At 39.1% G+C, this 14,720-nt stretch overlaps 1 protein-coding gene across 1 annotated transcript in view; it reads left to right on the top strand.

Annotated features, from left to right (window-relative positions):
* Positions 1 to 14,720, top strand: part of FAM160B1 (family with sequence similarity 160 member B1) — a 46,001-nt gene that overhangs the window by 19,241 nt on the left and 12,040 nt on the right. Inside the window, exons 6-13 of the mRNA XM_003904286.4 lie at positions 4,794 to 5,087; positions 5,606 to 5,802; positions 7,218 to 7,332; positions 7,839 to 7,915; positions 8,003 to 8,195; positions 8,388 to 8,557; positions 8,915 to 9,058; positions 10,574 to 10,664. Coding sequence (XP_003904335.1) covers positions 4,794 to 5,087; positions 5,606 to 5,802; positions 7,218 to 7,332; positions 7,839 to 7,915; positions 8,003 to 8,195; positions 8,388 to 8,557; positions 8,915 to 9,058; positions 10,574 to 10,664 — 1,281 coding nt within the window. The remainder of the gene's footprint in view (positions 1 to 4,793; positions 5,088 to 5,605; positions 5,803 to 7,217; positions 7,333 to 7,838; positions 7,916 to 8,002; positions 8,196 to 8,387; positions 8,558 to 8,914; positions 9,059 to 10,573; positions 10,665 to 14,720) is intronic.

Here is a 14,720-nt window from a genome sequence, read left to right as displayed (position 1 = left end):
TTTGCATCCCATCAGCAGCGTATGTGAGCTTCTGTTGTTCCATGTTGTCATCAGCTCTGGATGTTGTCAGGTCTTTCTTGTTTTGTTATTTTTAAATGTTAGCCACTCCAATATATGGGTTTGTTTTCTATTTTACATTACTAAGTAATTTAGGATTCTATTCTGGACTCTTAACTGGAGTTAGGTAAGCAGCTAAGCTGTAAAATTCCATGAATTTAAATTTCTAGGTAATGTTAAGGACTATGCATGCCCTTAACACTAATCACGCACATCGTATGTTTTTCATCATATGCGTTATATTTTGTGTCATCTTTTGCAAATTTGCTTCGAAATGGCTAGAACAGTCTAATGATTTTGGATTTCTAAAGATTTATAATGGTATTAGAGTTTTTTTTAGTTTTTTGTATACTATGAGGAATATCTCAGTTTTGCTAACTGAGATTTTTCTTCTCAAAGTTCATTTTTGCTAAAGTTTTCTTAGGTAACCTTAGTGTACTTGGAATGCAAGTGTTTTTTTCCCCAAACAAGCCTGGAAAATTTCTTTCTCAAAAATTTCTGAAACTTGTTTTCTAAGTGCGTAGCATAGACCAGAAGCAGATGAAATATGTAGGCTTATGTATGTTTATGGTGAGGTACACTGTAGGTACCCGTCTTCAGAAAAACATTCACATTTCTAAACCTCACTACAGAGAACACCTCTCAGATTTAGTGACACGTCTGCTTTGTTTAGTGTTTTTATAACGTATTTCTCCAAAGCCAGAGGTGGTAGGTATCTGCATTTTTTTAACGAATAGGACTATTCGTATGTGTTTAATGTCAGTTACCACAGTCCCCTAGCACTGGTTATTTAAGTGCATTTTATTTTCTCCTGCTAGTCAGTATGCTCCTTGAAGACAAGGATTCTGTCTCATTAATCTTGGGTCCCCACAGCTTCTCTAGAATCTAGCACAATGCATAGGAACTGCTCAGTTAACACTAAATGAATGAATCTTTAGGGAGATGCAGGGTTTTGATTTTGTTTTTGCTTTGTTTTTAAGACAGTCTGTGTCACCTAGGCCGTAGTGCAGTGGTGCAATCTCAGCTAACTGCAGCCTCTGCCTCCCAGTTCAAGTGATTCTCATGCTTCAGCCTCCCAAGTAGCTGGGTTTACAGGTGCATGCCACCACACCCCGCTAATTTTTGTATTTTTAGTAAAGATAGGGTTTCACCTTCTTGGCCAGGCTAGTCTCAAACTCCCGACCTCAGGTGATCCACCCACCTCAGCCTCCCAAAGTGCTGGGATTATAGGTATTAGCCACCGTGGCCAGCCAGGAATGCAGTTTTATTAGTTATAAGTATAGATAAGAGCAGAAGTGTTTTGCAGTTCTCAAGCACGTATTCCCTGAAATGTCATCTCTCTCTGTTCATTAATATCAGCCAATATTTGCATCTACTGTGGGTTAAATATATATGGTATGTGAGTTAGAAGCAGTCCTTGCCGGCCGGACGCAGTGGCTCATGCCTGTAATCCGAGCACTTTGGTAGGCTGAGGCGGGCAGATCACAAGGTCAGGATATCAATCAAGACCATCCTGGCTAACACGGTGAAACCCCTTCTCTACTAAAAGTACAAAAAATTAGTCAGGCTTGGTGGCACGTGCCTGTAGTCCCAGCTAGTTGGGAGGCTGAGACAGGAGAATTGCTTGAACCCGGGAGGCAGAGGTAGCAGTAAGCCAAGATCACGCCACTGCACTCCAGCCTGGGCGACAGAGCGAGACTCTGTCTCAAAAAAAGAAAAGAAACAGTCTTTGTCCTAAAGGGGTTTACAGTCTGCTGAAGACGGTAGATGTGAATGTTCAGATACTGTAATCTAAAGTAGAGTAAGGGAGAATCAAAGGAAAGATACAAAGTAAATTCCCTAAGTGCTTATAGAATGGAGAGATTCATCAGCTCTAGGTCATCAGGAAAGTCTTCCTGGAAGAGGCCATCTTTGAAATGAGGCTGGGTGCGGCGTCTCACACCGGTAATCCCAGCACTTTGGGAGGCTGAGGCAAGCAGATTGCTTGAGCCCAGGAGTTCCAGATCAGCCTGAGCAACATAGCAAGACCTCATCTCTATTAAAAAATAAATAAATGAAAAGAAATGAGCCTTGGCAGGTGTTTAGAGTGGGTGAACATAAGGAATGAAGATATAAAAGTCTGTGGTGTGTTCAGGAAACAGTATAATTAGGATGTGTGGCAAGAAGCACCTGAACAGATAGACTAAGTATTGTCAAAGGCTTTGAGTGACAGGATGAAGAGTTTATTCTTACTTGTAGATACTGGGGAGCCATTAACTATTTTTGAGCAGGGATGTTATTATGTGATGGTATCTGTGCCTTAAGTTAAATTGGCAGCAGCCTTTTATACGGCAGATTCTTTGGAAGGAGAGATAAAAGCAGGGCAACTGATTTGGAACCTTATGGAGTTACCCAGGCAAGAAGTAACAAGGACTATAACCAAGTTGGAAGCAATAGGTTGGAATGAAATGGGTGTGTTCAGAATAGAGGTAGGCTCTATATGGCCTTGTAACTGCTCAGATGCAGAAGCTGGGAAAGGATGATTTGAATGCTGGAATTCCTGAACCAGTAAGTCTGCTGCTAGTGGAAAAACAGGGGCCCCCAAGGAGCTGATTTTGAGGGGAAGATGATAATTTTGGTTCCAGATGCTTTGAGTCATCGTGATTTCCTAATGGAGATAATTAGCAGGTATTGAACATCTTTGATTTGGGAGGGAAGTTTAAGAGATTTAGAAGCCATGTGTGTGGCTATGTTGTGGGTACTGATGAGATCCCTAAAACAGAAGGGGAACAGTTTTAGTAGGAACCAAAGTGTTAAATCCACAGTTCCTCATCACCTAGGGAATTTTTCTAAAATGCACATTCCTTGGCTCTACCTCCAGATATTCTCATTCATCAGGTCTGGATGGGACCCAGGAATCTGCATTTTTATCAAGCCCCACAGAAGATCAGGATACCAACAGTCTTGAGTCTCACTTTGAGAAACATTGATTGAAGGACGGAGTGCTAAACTAACATCTTTCCTCTTGCTGTTCTTATTTGAGACACCTCTCCCAGCAATATTACTAGTATTTTAAATGGAATGAAATGTTTTACTTTCTTAAAAAGTATGATATGCCATTGGGTTTTTTTGTTTTGTTTTGTTTTGTTTTGTTTTTTGAGGTGGAGTCTTGCTCTGTCACCCAGGCTGGAGTACAGTGGCATGGTCTCGGCTCACTGCAACCTCGGCCTCCCAGATTCAAGTGATTCTCCTGCGTCAGCCTCCCTGGTAGCTGGGATTGCAGGCACACGCTACCATGCCCAGCTAATTTTTGTATTTTTGGCCAGGCTGGTCTCGAACTCCTGACCTCAAGTGATCCACCTGCCTCAGCCCCCCAAAGTGCTGGGATGTGAGCCACCGCACCCAGCCCATATGCCATTGATTTTGTTGGGAATTGGCAAATTGTTTAGAGTATTCATTGAGTTCCATAGAGTTGTTTTCTTTTAATATATGTTCTGTGAACTCAATTTCTCAAGAAGATTGGTCTAACCTATACTTCTAACAGCAATAAAAGTGATTTATAATTAGTATAATATAACTTTGGAAGTAGAACCCTGAATTCATTCAGCCTTTAATATGTTTCTATGATGATAGGCCCTGTGAAGAAGTTAGTTTATGGCGAATTTTAACCTATGTGTGTAATTTGATTTCTGCTCTTCTTTTCAAATGGAAAGCAAGATACTTTTGCCTTGAAGCTAATCATTTGCTAATTTGCTTCAGTTAAGATTCTCTTTGTGTTTGTGTATGTGGATTGGGGAAGGGAGCACCAGCATTTCAAGCAAATCTTATTTCTATCTTAAAGACACTGGTAAAAATGTCCCCTGAGTAGTTTCTTGGTTTCGCTTTTTTTTAAAATTTTTTGAGACAGGGTCTTGCTCTGTGCCCAGGCTGGAGTGCAGTGGCATGATCACAGCTCACCACAGCTTCAACCTCCCAGGCTCAAGCAATCTTCCTGCCTCACTCAGCCTCCCAAGGTCTGGGACCATAGGCGCAAGCCACCACACCCAGCTTATTTTATTGTATTTTTTTTAGTAGAGACACAGTCTCACTATGTTGCCCCATCTAGTCTCGAATTCCTGGGCTCAAGTGATCCTCCTGCCTCGGCCTCCCAAAGTGCTGGTATGACAGGCATGTGTCACTGTGCCCAGCTTCTTGTGTTCTTATAGAGTAGAGGTTTAAGGAAAAACTGAGAAAAGATTCTTATATATTTGAGAGAATGTGGGGGCTTTTACGGAAACGTTCAGTCTAATGCTGGTAACTTTTGAACTTTAAAATATTTTTATTTGTTAGTTTGTACTTCCCTCCCTGCAAACCCCCCGCCCGACCCCGTGATCTTATAAGAATTAACATGGAGGCTATGTAGTTACAGTAGTCCAGTGATGAGAAAAAAGTTAACTGCAATTAACCTCCTGAAAATTTTTCCTCACTAATATTAGTTGTTCTAAGCGGTAGTCAAATTATCACTAATACTGTTCGTTGCTTATGGTCAGTGTAAAACATTTTGTAATTAGTATGAGGAGTGTGATAAACTCCTATGCAATGGTAAAATCATTCTAAAACACAGTTTGTTAAAAGTCAGAATATTTTCAGTGACATACATAACATTTATTGCTACTCTGGTTAGGCATGTGGAATGTTACAGAAAAATCCATTAAAATATTATTTTTGGCTTTAAAAGTTCTTGATGTGACTTTTATAAAACATATATTCCTTTTCAGAATAAGATGAAATCATTGGCTTCCAAAGGAGTACCAAGTGTAATTTCGGAAGATACATTAAAAGGTCAGGATTCCTTGTCAACAGATACAGGACAGTCCCATCATCCAGAGGAATTATCTGGTGCTACTGGAATGGAGCAAACAGAATTGGAAGATGAGCCTCCTCATCAGCTGGATCACCTGTCCACAAGCTTGGATAACCTCAGTGTCACCTCACTGCCAGAGGCCTCAGTTGTTCGTCCAAACCAGGATTACAATTTAGTGAATTCTTTGTTAAATCTTACTAGAAGTCCTGTGAGTTATGGTCCTTACTTTTTTCCTCCTAATATTATTTCAATAATGTGCATTTATTTATTTATTTATTTTTATTTTTATCTTATTTTATTTTTGAGACGGAGTCTTGCTCTGTTGTCCAGGCTGGAGTGCAGTGGTGCGATCTTCGCTCACTGCAACCTCTGCCTCTGGGTTCAAGCGATTCTCCTGCCTCAGCCTCCCCAGTAGCTGGGATTACAGGTACGCACCACCATGCTGGCTAATTTTTGTAGTTTTAGTAGAGATGGGGTTTCACCATGTTGGCCAGGCTGGTCTCAAACTCCTGACCTCAGCTGATCCACCCGCCTCAGCCTCCCAAAGTGCTGGGATGACAGATGTGAGGTGCCCCTTGGCCAATAATGTGCATTTAAAATACACAAAAAAGCCTATTTTTCTTTTACTGTAAAACATTAAATCCTTTTATGTTGAATTTTTTCAAACAACCTGATGTATATACAATTCAAGAATTGAAGGGGTTTGGTTTTTTTTTTTTCCTTTAGGATGGCCGAATAGCTGTGAAGGCATGCGAAGGCTTGATGCTGTTAGTAAGTTTGCCAGAGCCTGCGGCTGCAAAGTGCCTTACACAGAGCACTTGCTTGTGTGAACTACTGACAGACAGACTTGCCTCCCTGTACAAGGCCCTACCTCAGTCAGTGGATCCGTTAGATATTGAAACCGTGGAAGCAATTAACTGGGGGTAAGCACCGTTACTTGTATTTTCCCATAAAGGTGACTTCTTACACCTACACTTTAAAATCCATTTCTATTTTGCAATGATAGAAATCTTTGAAAAATTGAACACTACTAGTGATCATTAAATGGGAATATTTTCTCAAAGCTTGTATTAAATGTATCAGTCAGTGGTAATAAGTGTGGGAACAATCCAGCTATTATATAGTTAAGATATTTTTATTTTGTCCATTATAGTGGTCAATTTTTAAGGGCTTACATTAAAAACAATAATTTTAGCTCATTATTTTTATCAAAAAAGGCCCTAAAAGAAGGAATCTCCTTTTAAAATAATTTCCACAGCCTCTAAAGCAGTCTAATCTGTCTCCTGGCCTGTTTGTACAGAATCTCTTCTACCTCATTGTTTCACCTCTTCTTCCTACCTTTTAGACTCCCCAACTTGATTCTCATAGGGAAATATGATTATTGCAGAATGTTTGTAAGTTATTAAAAAGTATAAAGCAGCATAAACAAGTTGCCCATAATCCCACCACCTATAAGCAGCCTAATATTTTGACATAATCACCTTTTATTGTATTTCTCTGTATTTTTAACCTGTCTTTGTTTTTTCCACTCTATTTTCTGTCAACATCTATAGGGCAGACCCACTTGTTAACATTACGACTGTATTGCATTTTAGGGCAGGAAGAGAAGTAGTCCACTCGCTATTTTTGTTTGTAGATCCCCCTTTACCATGCTTTTCTTCCATCCCAGCAGCTGGGAACCTCCATCTTTTCATTGATGTTACTTGGTAACATTTAGGGCAGGAGTGTGAGGACCTATCCCAGTGTTTTTTCTCCTGCAGCTCCATTCTTTTCTCTTTTTTTTTGAGACAGAGTCTTACTACATCACCCAGGCTGGAGTGCAGTGAAGCGATCTCGGCTTACTGCAACCTCCACCTCTCAGGTTCAAGCAATTCTTGTGCCTCAGCCTCCCAAGTAGCTGGGATTACAGGCATGAGCCACCATGCCTGGCTAATTTTTTTTTTAATTTTTTTATTTTTTTTTCTAAGTAGAGAGAGAGAGTTTCATCATATTGGCCAGGCTGGTCTCGAACTCCTGACCTCAAGTGAGCCACACACGTCGGCCTCCTAAAGTGCTGGGATTACAGGCGTGAGCCACCACATCTAGCCTCCTGCAGCCCCACTCTGCTTTAATCTCTCTTCTCCTGCTTAATATGTGAAAATTATTTACAGCTCTTATTTAAAAGGTTTTCTCTTTGGTTTCTTTTATGGAACCTTCCTCTGACAGTCCTCCAGCATTACCTGTGTGAATGTACCATACTATCTGAGTGTGTTCATGTGCTTTCATTTTTCTGTACATTCTGAATAGGGTCCATGCTTTTGGATAACTTTGGACTTAGCAATTCTTCCTTGTCTTACAGCTTGGACTCATATAGTCATAAAGAAGATGCTTCAGCATTTCCAGGAAAACGAGCCTTAATTTCATTTCTTTCCTGGTTTGATTATTGTGATCAGCTCATTAAAGAAGCCCAAAAGGTTTGAAATTTTGTGTTGTTTTTTGATGGTTTTAAGATATAAATATCTACTAAGTGAAATTGGAATCCCTAATTTATATCCCCAAATACATTTTAATTGTCTTAGAATACCATGGTTAGTAAAATAAGTAAACAAAAAGGTGTGTATGTGTTTGTATGTGTGTATTACAGTTCTGCCCTTTTATATTTCCTTAAGTATTACGGTGCAGTGCTTTACAAAGTAACACTGACTTCCCTTCAGTCCTGCTCTTTGGTGAGATGTTAATACTATATGGACATTGGAATAATTTTTTGTCCTATTCCTCTTATTCTTGGAAATTTAGAAAAAAGTGTAAATGACCCAGTAGCCAACATCTAAACTAGATTTATATGCCACCAACAAGAGAGTCATTAGGCAAGTTTTGTCTTTCCACATTAAGTCAGTTGGGGAGTGCAAACTGATTTATTGATGTTACAAATTATTCTTTCTTTTATATTAAAAAAAATGATGTTCCTACTATATTCTAGACTGCTGCTGTTGCTCTTGCCAAAGCTGTTCATGAAAGATTTTTCATTGGTGTTATGGAACCTCAATTAATGCAAACGTGAGTAGCCTGTTTTCTTTTGGGAAAAAAAAAAAAAAAAAACGCATCCCTGTGTCATGTTATTAATTCCCTGTTCGTTGTGCTCAGTTCTGAGATGGGTATTCTGACATCCACTGCTCTGCTTCATCGCATCGTTCGGCAAGTGACCTCTGATGTTTTACTTCAAGAAATGGTGTTTTTTATCCTTGGAGAACAGAGGGAACCAGAAACTGTGGCAGAAATCAGCAGACATCCATTAAGGCATAGGTTAATTGAACATTGTGATCACATATCTGATGAGGTAAGCTATGTAATGATTTAGAATTGGACTTAGATTCTTTGGAATACTGGTTTTAATGTATTATACTTGAGATATTTTCAATACAGCCTCTTTTGTTGGCTTTAGAAATTGAAAGCATGACTCACAAGATGGCAAGAAGAATAACTTATTTAAAGATATTTTTCAGTTAGCTTTTATCAATTTTGGTTTCAGATAAGCATAATGACATTGCGAATGTTTGAGCATCTCTTACAAAAACCCAATGAGCACATTCTTTACAACTTGGTCTTGAGAAATCTTGAAGAAAGAAATTATACAGAATGTAAACCTTTGTGCCCAGAAGATAAAGATGTGGTAGAAAATGGACTGATAGCAGGAGCAGTGTAAGTTTCCATCCAACTCCGTGAGTTCAGCATTTCATATAGAGGGAGAACTATCTCCTCTTATCTATCTCCCTTATCCTCAAAAGAAATACCTCTTACAGTTTTAAAGTTCTTAAAAGTAAAATTAGATGCATTGATACCACCATCCTTCTACATTATAAATAATATTGTGTATTCGTTAGATCTAATAACAAAATAGTATAGAATGTTAATTTACCTAGAAAATATACATTATTCCTTAATCCTTTATATTAGCAAAATTATGTAACATTTTCTTAGAACATAGCAGAGAATCTTTTGGTTTAGAAAATGTCATAATAAAATAGTGTTTTTCATATGTCATTAAATTTAACTTAGAGATCTGGAAGAAGATCCATTATTTACTGACATTTCACCAGAAAACACTTTGCCAAACCAAGAGTGGCTTAGTTCTTCGCCTCCTGCTACTCCAGACCACCCCAAAAATGATGGAAAAACTGAAGTTCATAAAATTGTAAATAGGTGAGTTGCTATATAAAATTTGACTTCCATCTCTCTTACTTGTTTTTTGTTTTTTATTGTTACTATTTTTTGAGATGGAGTCTTGTTCTGTTGTCCACGCTGGAGTGCAGTGGTGCGATCTCTGCTCACTGCAACCTCCGCCTCCTGGGTTTAAGTGATTCTCCTGCCTCAGCTTCCCAACTAGCTGGGATTACAGGCTCCCACCACGTCATCCAGCTAATTTTTGTATTTTTAGTAGAGACGGGGTCTCACCATGTTGGTCGGGCTGGTCTCAAACCCCTGACCTCAAGTGATCTGCCCACCTCGGCCTCCCAAACTGTATAACATGTAAGACCTCTGTTCTTAGATGGTTACAGAAATCTCTTATGAAAAAAAAAAGGAAAAACATAATAAATAAATAAATAAAGATTATGTCAGTTTTTTTGGTCTTGCTTATGTGCCAGCCTGTGGGCAATGCTTGATACTAAGAGAAAAGCTCTACTTAGTATTAACCATGGTTAAATGAACCCTCAAAGTACCTTTTTTTTTTTTTTTTTGAGACAGAGTCTCACTATGTTGCCCAGGCTGGAGTGCAGTGACATGATCCCTGCTCACTGCAACCTCTGCCTCCCGGGTTCAAGTGATTCTCCTGCCTCAGGCTCTGAGTAGCTGGGATTACAGTCGCATGCCACCACACCTGGCTAATTTTTCTATTTTTTTGTAGGGACGGGGTTTCACCATGTTGGCCAGGCTGGTCTCGAACTCCTGACCTCAAGTGATCCACCCACCTTGACCTCCCAAAGCGCTGGGATTACAGGTGTGAACCACCATGCTGGGCCATCCCATTTTTTAAAAATATAAATGGTTTAATTTTAAGTAATTCCCAATTGTAACAACATTGAGAACTGCTGGTTTGATAAGATGTACTTATTAACCATGTGTGCTAAGTGTTGGGCTATTCCTTTTTGTTAGTTCGTGGTTTTGTGGTTTTTTTAGAGTGCCCTTTTCTGTGGCAGTTTTTTTCCTCTTTTTTGCTTCCCTTGCAATGTTGTCACTGATATACCTAGTTCTGGCAGGTGATTTTAGAGAAAAACTGCATGTGACTCAAGTTGCAAAATTAGGGTACATAAAAATCTCAGGTTCAGTTACTTTAAACCAGTTCCCTGAGATTAACAAATATTATGGCAATCTGTCATTATACAGCAATCTGAAGAGGAAAAAAAAATGTCTTTCTTAGGCTTATTTCTATTTTAAGTGGAATTAGTAATTTTTAAAACCTTTAAAATAATGAGAATAATCAATGAATTGTAAAAGTCATTCAACACAAGGAATTAACAACATATAATTTCATTTTTCAGGTTTCTATTTGTATTAATACTTAACTGAACTTACAATATCACTGGATACTTTAGTACTTATAGTTATTATTGAATTGTGAGAGTATTATTGATTATGGCCTTTCTCACTTTTACTTTTTTTCCCTTTTTTTTTCATGCAATTGGGCATTTTGCATAATTGTGGCCTTTTTCATTTAAGTTTTCTCTGTCTGGTACCGGATGACGCAAAATCCTCCTACCATGTCGAGGGCACAGGATATGACACCTACCTCCGAGACGCTCATAGGCAGGTAGGTGAAGTCACTAAATGTTGGAAATGAAATCTAAGAATAGACACACACACACACACACACACACACACACCACTTGTCACACTGCCCACCACCACTGCTCCAAGGAAATGACTTCATTATTATTCAAAATGAGACCTGGCATCTGGCTTGTCCTAGATGGTCCCAGTTGTAGATCAATGAATTATTTTCATGCTTCCTCTTCACTCTCAAAAATGTCTCTGGGCCAGGCACGGTGGCTTACGCCTGTGATCCCAGCACTTTGGGAGGTCGAGGTGGGTGGATCACCTGAGATCAGGAGTTCGAGACCAGGCCAGTATAGTGAAACCCCATCTCTACTAAAATACAAAAATTAGCCAGGCGTGGTGGCAGGTGCCTGTACTCCCAGCTACTCAGGAGGCTAAGGCAGGAGAATCACCTGAACCCTGCAGGTGGAGGTTGCAATGAGCTGAGATCATGCCTGGGCAACAGAGCAAGACTCCATCCCAAAAAAAAAAAAAAAAAAAAAATGAGACCTGGTCTCTGCTGTCGCTACTTTTGCTTTGTGCAGGTGACCTTAGTTTGCACTTCACCGATTGTATGTCTCCATCTCAAGATTTCTTTATGCTCTTTAGTTTTTTCCCACTTTAAATTATATCTCACTTGGATCCATTTCTCCTGCTGATCCAAAACATGATATCTTAGTAATTCTACCCACCACGCACCCTTGATCCTCATCCACAAGACATGATCCTTTTCTCCTTCATTCTGATGCAGACAGTGATTCACAAGTATAGTCCCTCTGCTGCCCAGCTCTGACTCCTTCAGCCCTTGCGTTTCACCTTTCTACCTCACTCAAACTACTTACTTGAAGGTTTGCGCTTAGGTGCTAGATTAAGGAGCCTTTTCTCATTCTTCTTTCCTCTTTATAGCATTTTACATTGTAAGATTTTAAAAATTGTATTAAAAAATTCCTCCTGGAAAGAAAACTTGTATTGAGATAAAATTCAACATTTTAACTATTTTAAAGTGTACAATTTAATGTTTTTTAGCATATTCACAATGTTATGCAACCATCATCACTAATGCCAGAAGATTTCTATCACCCCAAAAGAAACCCTGTACAAATAAAGCAGTCACTTCTTACTGACCCCTCCTCCCCGCCAACCCCCAGCCCTGGCAACCACTCATCTGCTTTCTGTTTCTATGGCTTTGCCTATTCTGGACATTTCACAAAAATGGAATCATACTATATGTGGCCTTTTGCATCTGGCATTTTTTACTCAGCATAATGTAATGTTTTCAAGTTTCATTCAAATTGAAGCATGCATCAGTACTTCCTTTCTTTTTATGGCTGAATAATATTTTATTGTATGGATATTTTGTTTATCTGTCAGTTAATGGACATTTGGGTTGTTTCTAATTGTTGATTATTATGAATACTAATGCTGTGAATATTCCTTTTTTGTTGAATACAGGTTTTCCACTTTCTTGGGTATATGCTTAGTAGTAAAATTGATAGGTCACATGGTAATTCTATATTTAACTTTTTTGAAGAACTGCCCAAATGTTTTCCACAGTGGTGGCACCATTTTACATCACGCCAGCAGTGCATGAGGGTTCCAATTTCACCATTTCCTTGCCAATACTTTTTCTTTTTAAATTATAGCTACCCTAGGAGGTGTGAAGTGGTGTGTCCTTGTGGTTTTGATTTACATTGCCTTATGACTAATGAAGTTGAGTAACTTTTCATGTGCTTAGCAGACACTTGTACTCTTCTTTGAAGAATATTTAAATCCTGGCCAAGTGTAGCGACTCACACCTGTAATCCCAGCACTTTGAGAGGCCAAGGTGGAAGGATCACGTGAAGCCAGAAATTTGAGACCAGCCTGGACAATCCCATTTTTACAAAAATTTTTTTAAAAAATTATCCATGTGTGGTGGCATGCACCTGTAGTCCCAGCTACTTGGGAAGCGGAGGCAGGAGGACAGCTTGAGCTCAGGAATTTAAGGCTACAGTGAGCTATGATGGTGCCACTGCACTCCAGCCTGGGCAACAGAGCAAGACCCTGTCCCCAAAAAATAAAAAGTAAAAAAATCCTTTGCCTGTATTTTAATTGGGCTATTTGTCTTTTTATTGTTGAGTTGTAAGAGTCCCTTACATATTCTGCATAGTAGATCCTTATCAGATATATTATTTACAAATATTTTCTCCCATTTGGCAGTTGCCTTTTCACTTTTTTGATAGTGTCCTATCAAAAAATTACGTGTTCGACACGTAATTTTGTTTTTTTGTTTTTTGTTGTTGTTGTTTTGAGACAGAGTCTCACTCTGTCATCCAGGCGGGAATGCAGTGGCACGATCTCGGCTCACTGCAACCTCCACCTCCTGGGTTCAAGCGATCCTCCTGCCCCAGCCTCCTGAGTAGCTGGGATTACAGGCTTGCACCACCACACCAAACTAATTTTTGTATTTTTAGTAGAGATGGAGTTTCACCCTGTTGTCTAGGCTGGTCTCGAACTCCTGGCCTCAAGTGATCTGCCCACCTTGGCCTCTCAAAGTGATGGAATTACAGGTGTGAGCCACTGCACCTGGCCAAAAGTTTTTAATTTTGATGAAGTGCAACTTAACTATTTTTTCTTTGTGCTTTTTGTGCCATACCTAAGAAATCATTGCCTAACCAAGATTACATAGATTTTCACCTAAATCTCTTTCTAAGAGTTTCATGGTTTTAGTTTATCCATTTAAGTCTTTAATCTATTTTGAGTTAATTATTGTATATAGTGTGAAGTGGGATTCAGATTCATTTTTTTTGCATGTAGACATCCAGTTGTCTCTGCAGCACTAGGTGAAAGGCTATTTTCCATTTATTGACTCTAAGTGTAAAGTTTATTTGAAGACTCAATTCTATTCCACTGACCTATGTACCTGTCCTTATCCCAGCACCACCCTGTCTTGATTACTGCAGTTTTGTAGTAAGTTTTGAAATTGAGAAGTATGAATCCTTTAACTTACTTCTTTCTCAAAATTATTTTGTCTATTTGGAGTCCCTTGTAATTCCATATTAATTTTAGGATTACTTTGTCCATTTCTGCAAAAAAAAAAAAAGCAGTTTTCAGTGTACAGTCTTACACTTCCTTCATTAAATCTATTCCTAAGTATTTCTTTATTGTAAGTGAAATTATTCTGTGAACTTCATTTTCTGATCTTTCCTAATGTAGAAATACTGCTGGTTTTCATGTACTGAGCGTCTATCCTGTAACTTCACTGAAGTTGTTTAAACCACCTCCCACCCCCCATCCCAGCCCCCACCATTTCAAACTTTCTCCTTTTTTAAGGTTTCTGCAGCATCATTCTTTGCTGCTGCTGCTTTTAGGTCTCAGGTGTCATTTTTACTCTGTCCCCCATATTATGATATGGCCAAAAAAACAAAACTATCTATCAGTGGCCCTGTTTTCTATCTTCATTCCTTTGATATTCTTTTGGTTTAGCATTCATCCTGTCGTGAATTCTCTGTCTGAGGTGTCCCCAAAGCTCTAACCTCAGCCACTCAGATGTTCTTCTAAGACCTCAGACTTTATCTTTCCAAAGTAGAACTTACAATTGATTCCTCTAAAACTGCATTGCTCCTTTGTTTCCTGCTCTGGTCAGTGGCACATCCATCCTCCTGGTCATCCAAGGTTTTATTTCAGAGTTGCCTGGGTGGGATTCATTGGTCTTCTATTCTCTTTAGCCTCTAGTCTATTGCCAAGTTATATCAGTTTTGCCCCTACTGTATCTCTCCTGTCTGCCCCCTTCTCCATTTTTGCTTTTTGCTTTCAGAATCCTAGTTTACATCTTTATTACCTCTGCCAGGATTACAGTAGCCTCATCACTTGTTTCCCCAGCTTGTTCCTTCTGCTTAGAAGCCATTAACAGATTAATCTCATTCAAGTGTGCATCTGAGAACCCCTTCTTCTTTATTAACTCATAAAGTATAAATACTTAGACATCAAATCTTACAATTCAGGATCCTTTTGGATCATTTTCCAGCCTGCTTTTCTATATTTCTTACTATGACTTTCACTCGTTATCCAA

This window comes from Papio anubis, chromosome 11 (assembly GCF_008728515.1).
Source record: "Papio anubis isolate 15944 chromosome 11, Panubis1.0, whole genome shotgun sequence".
In the NCBI taxonomy this organism is placed as follows: domain Eukaryota; kingdom Metazoa; phylum Chordata; class Mammalia; order Primates; family Cercopithecidae; genus Papio; species Papio anubis.
Note: the sequence above shows the minus strand (reverse complement) of the source record. Positions and strands in the feature narration are given on the sequence as shown.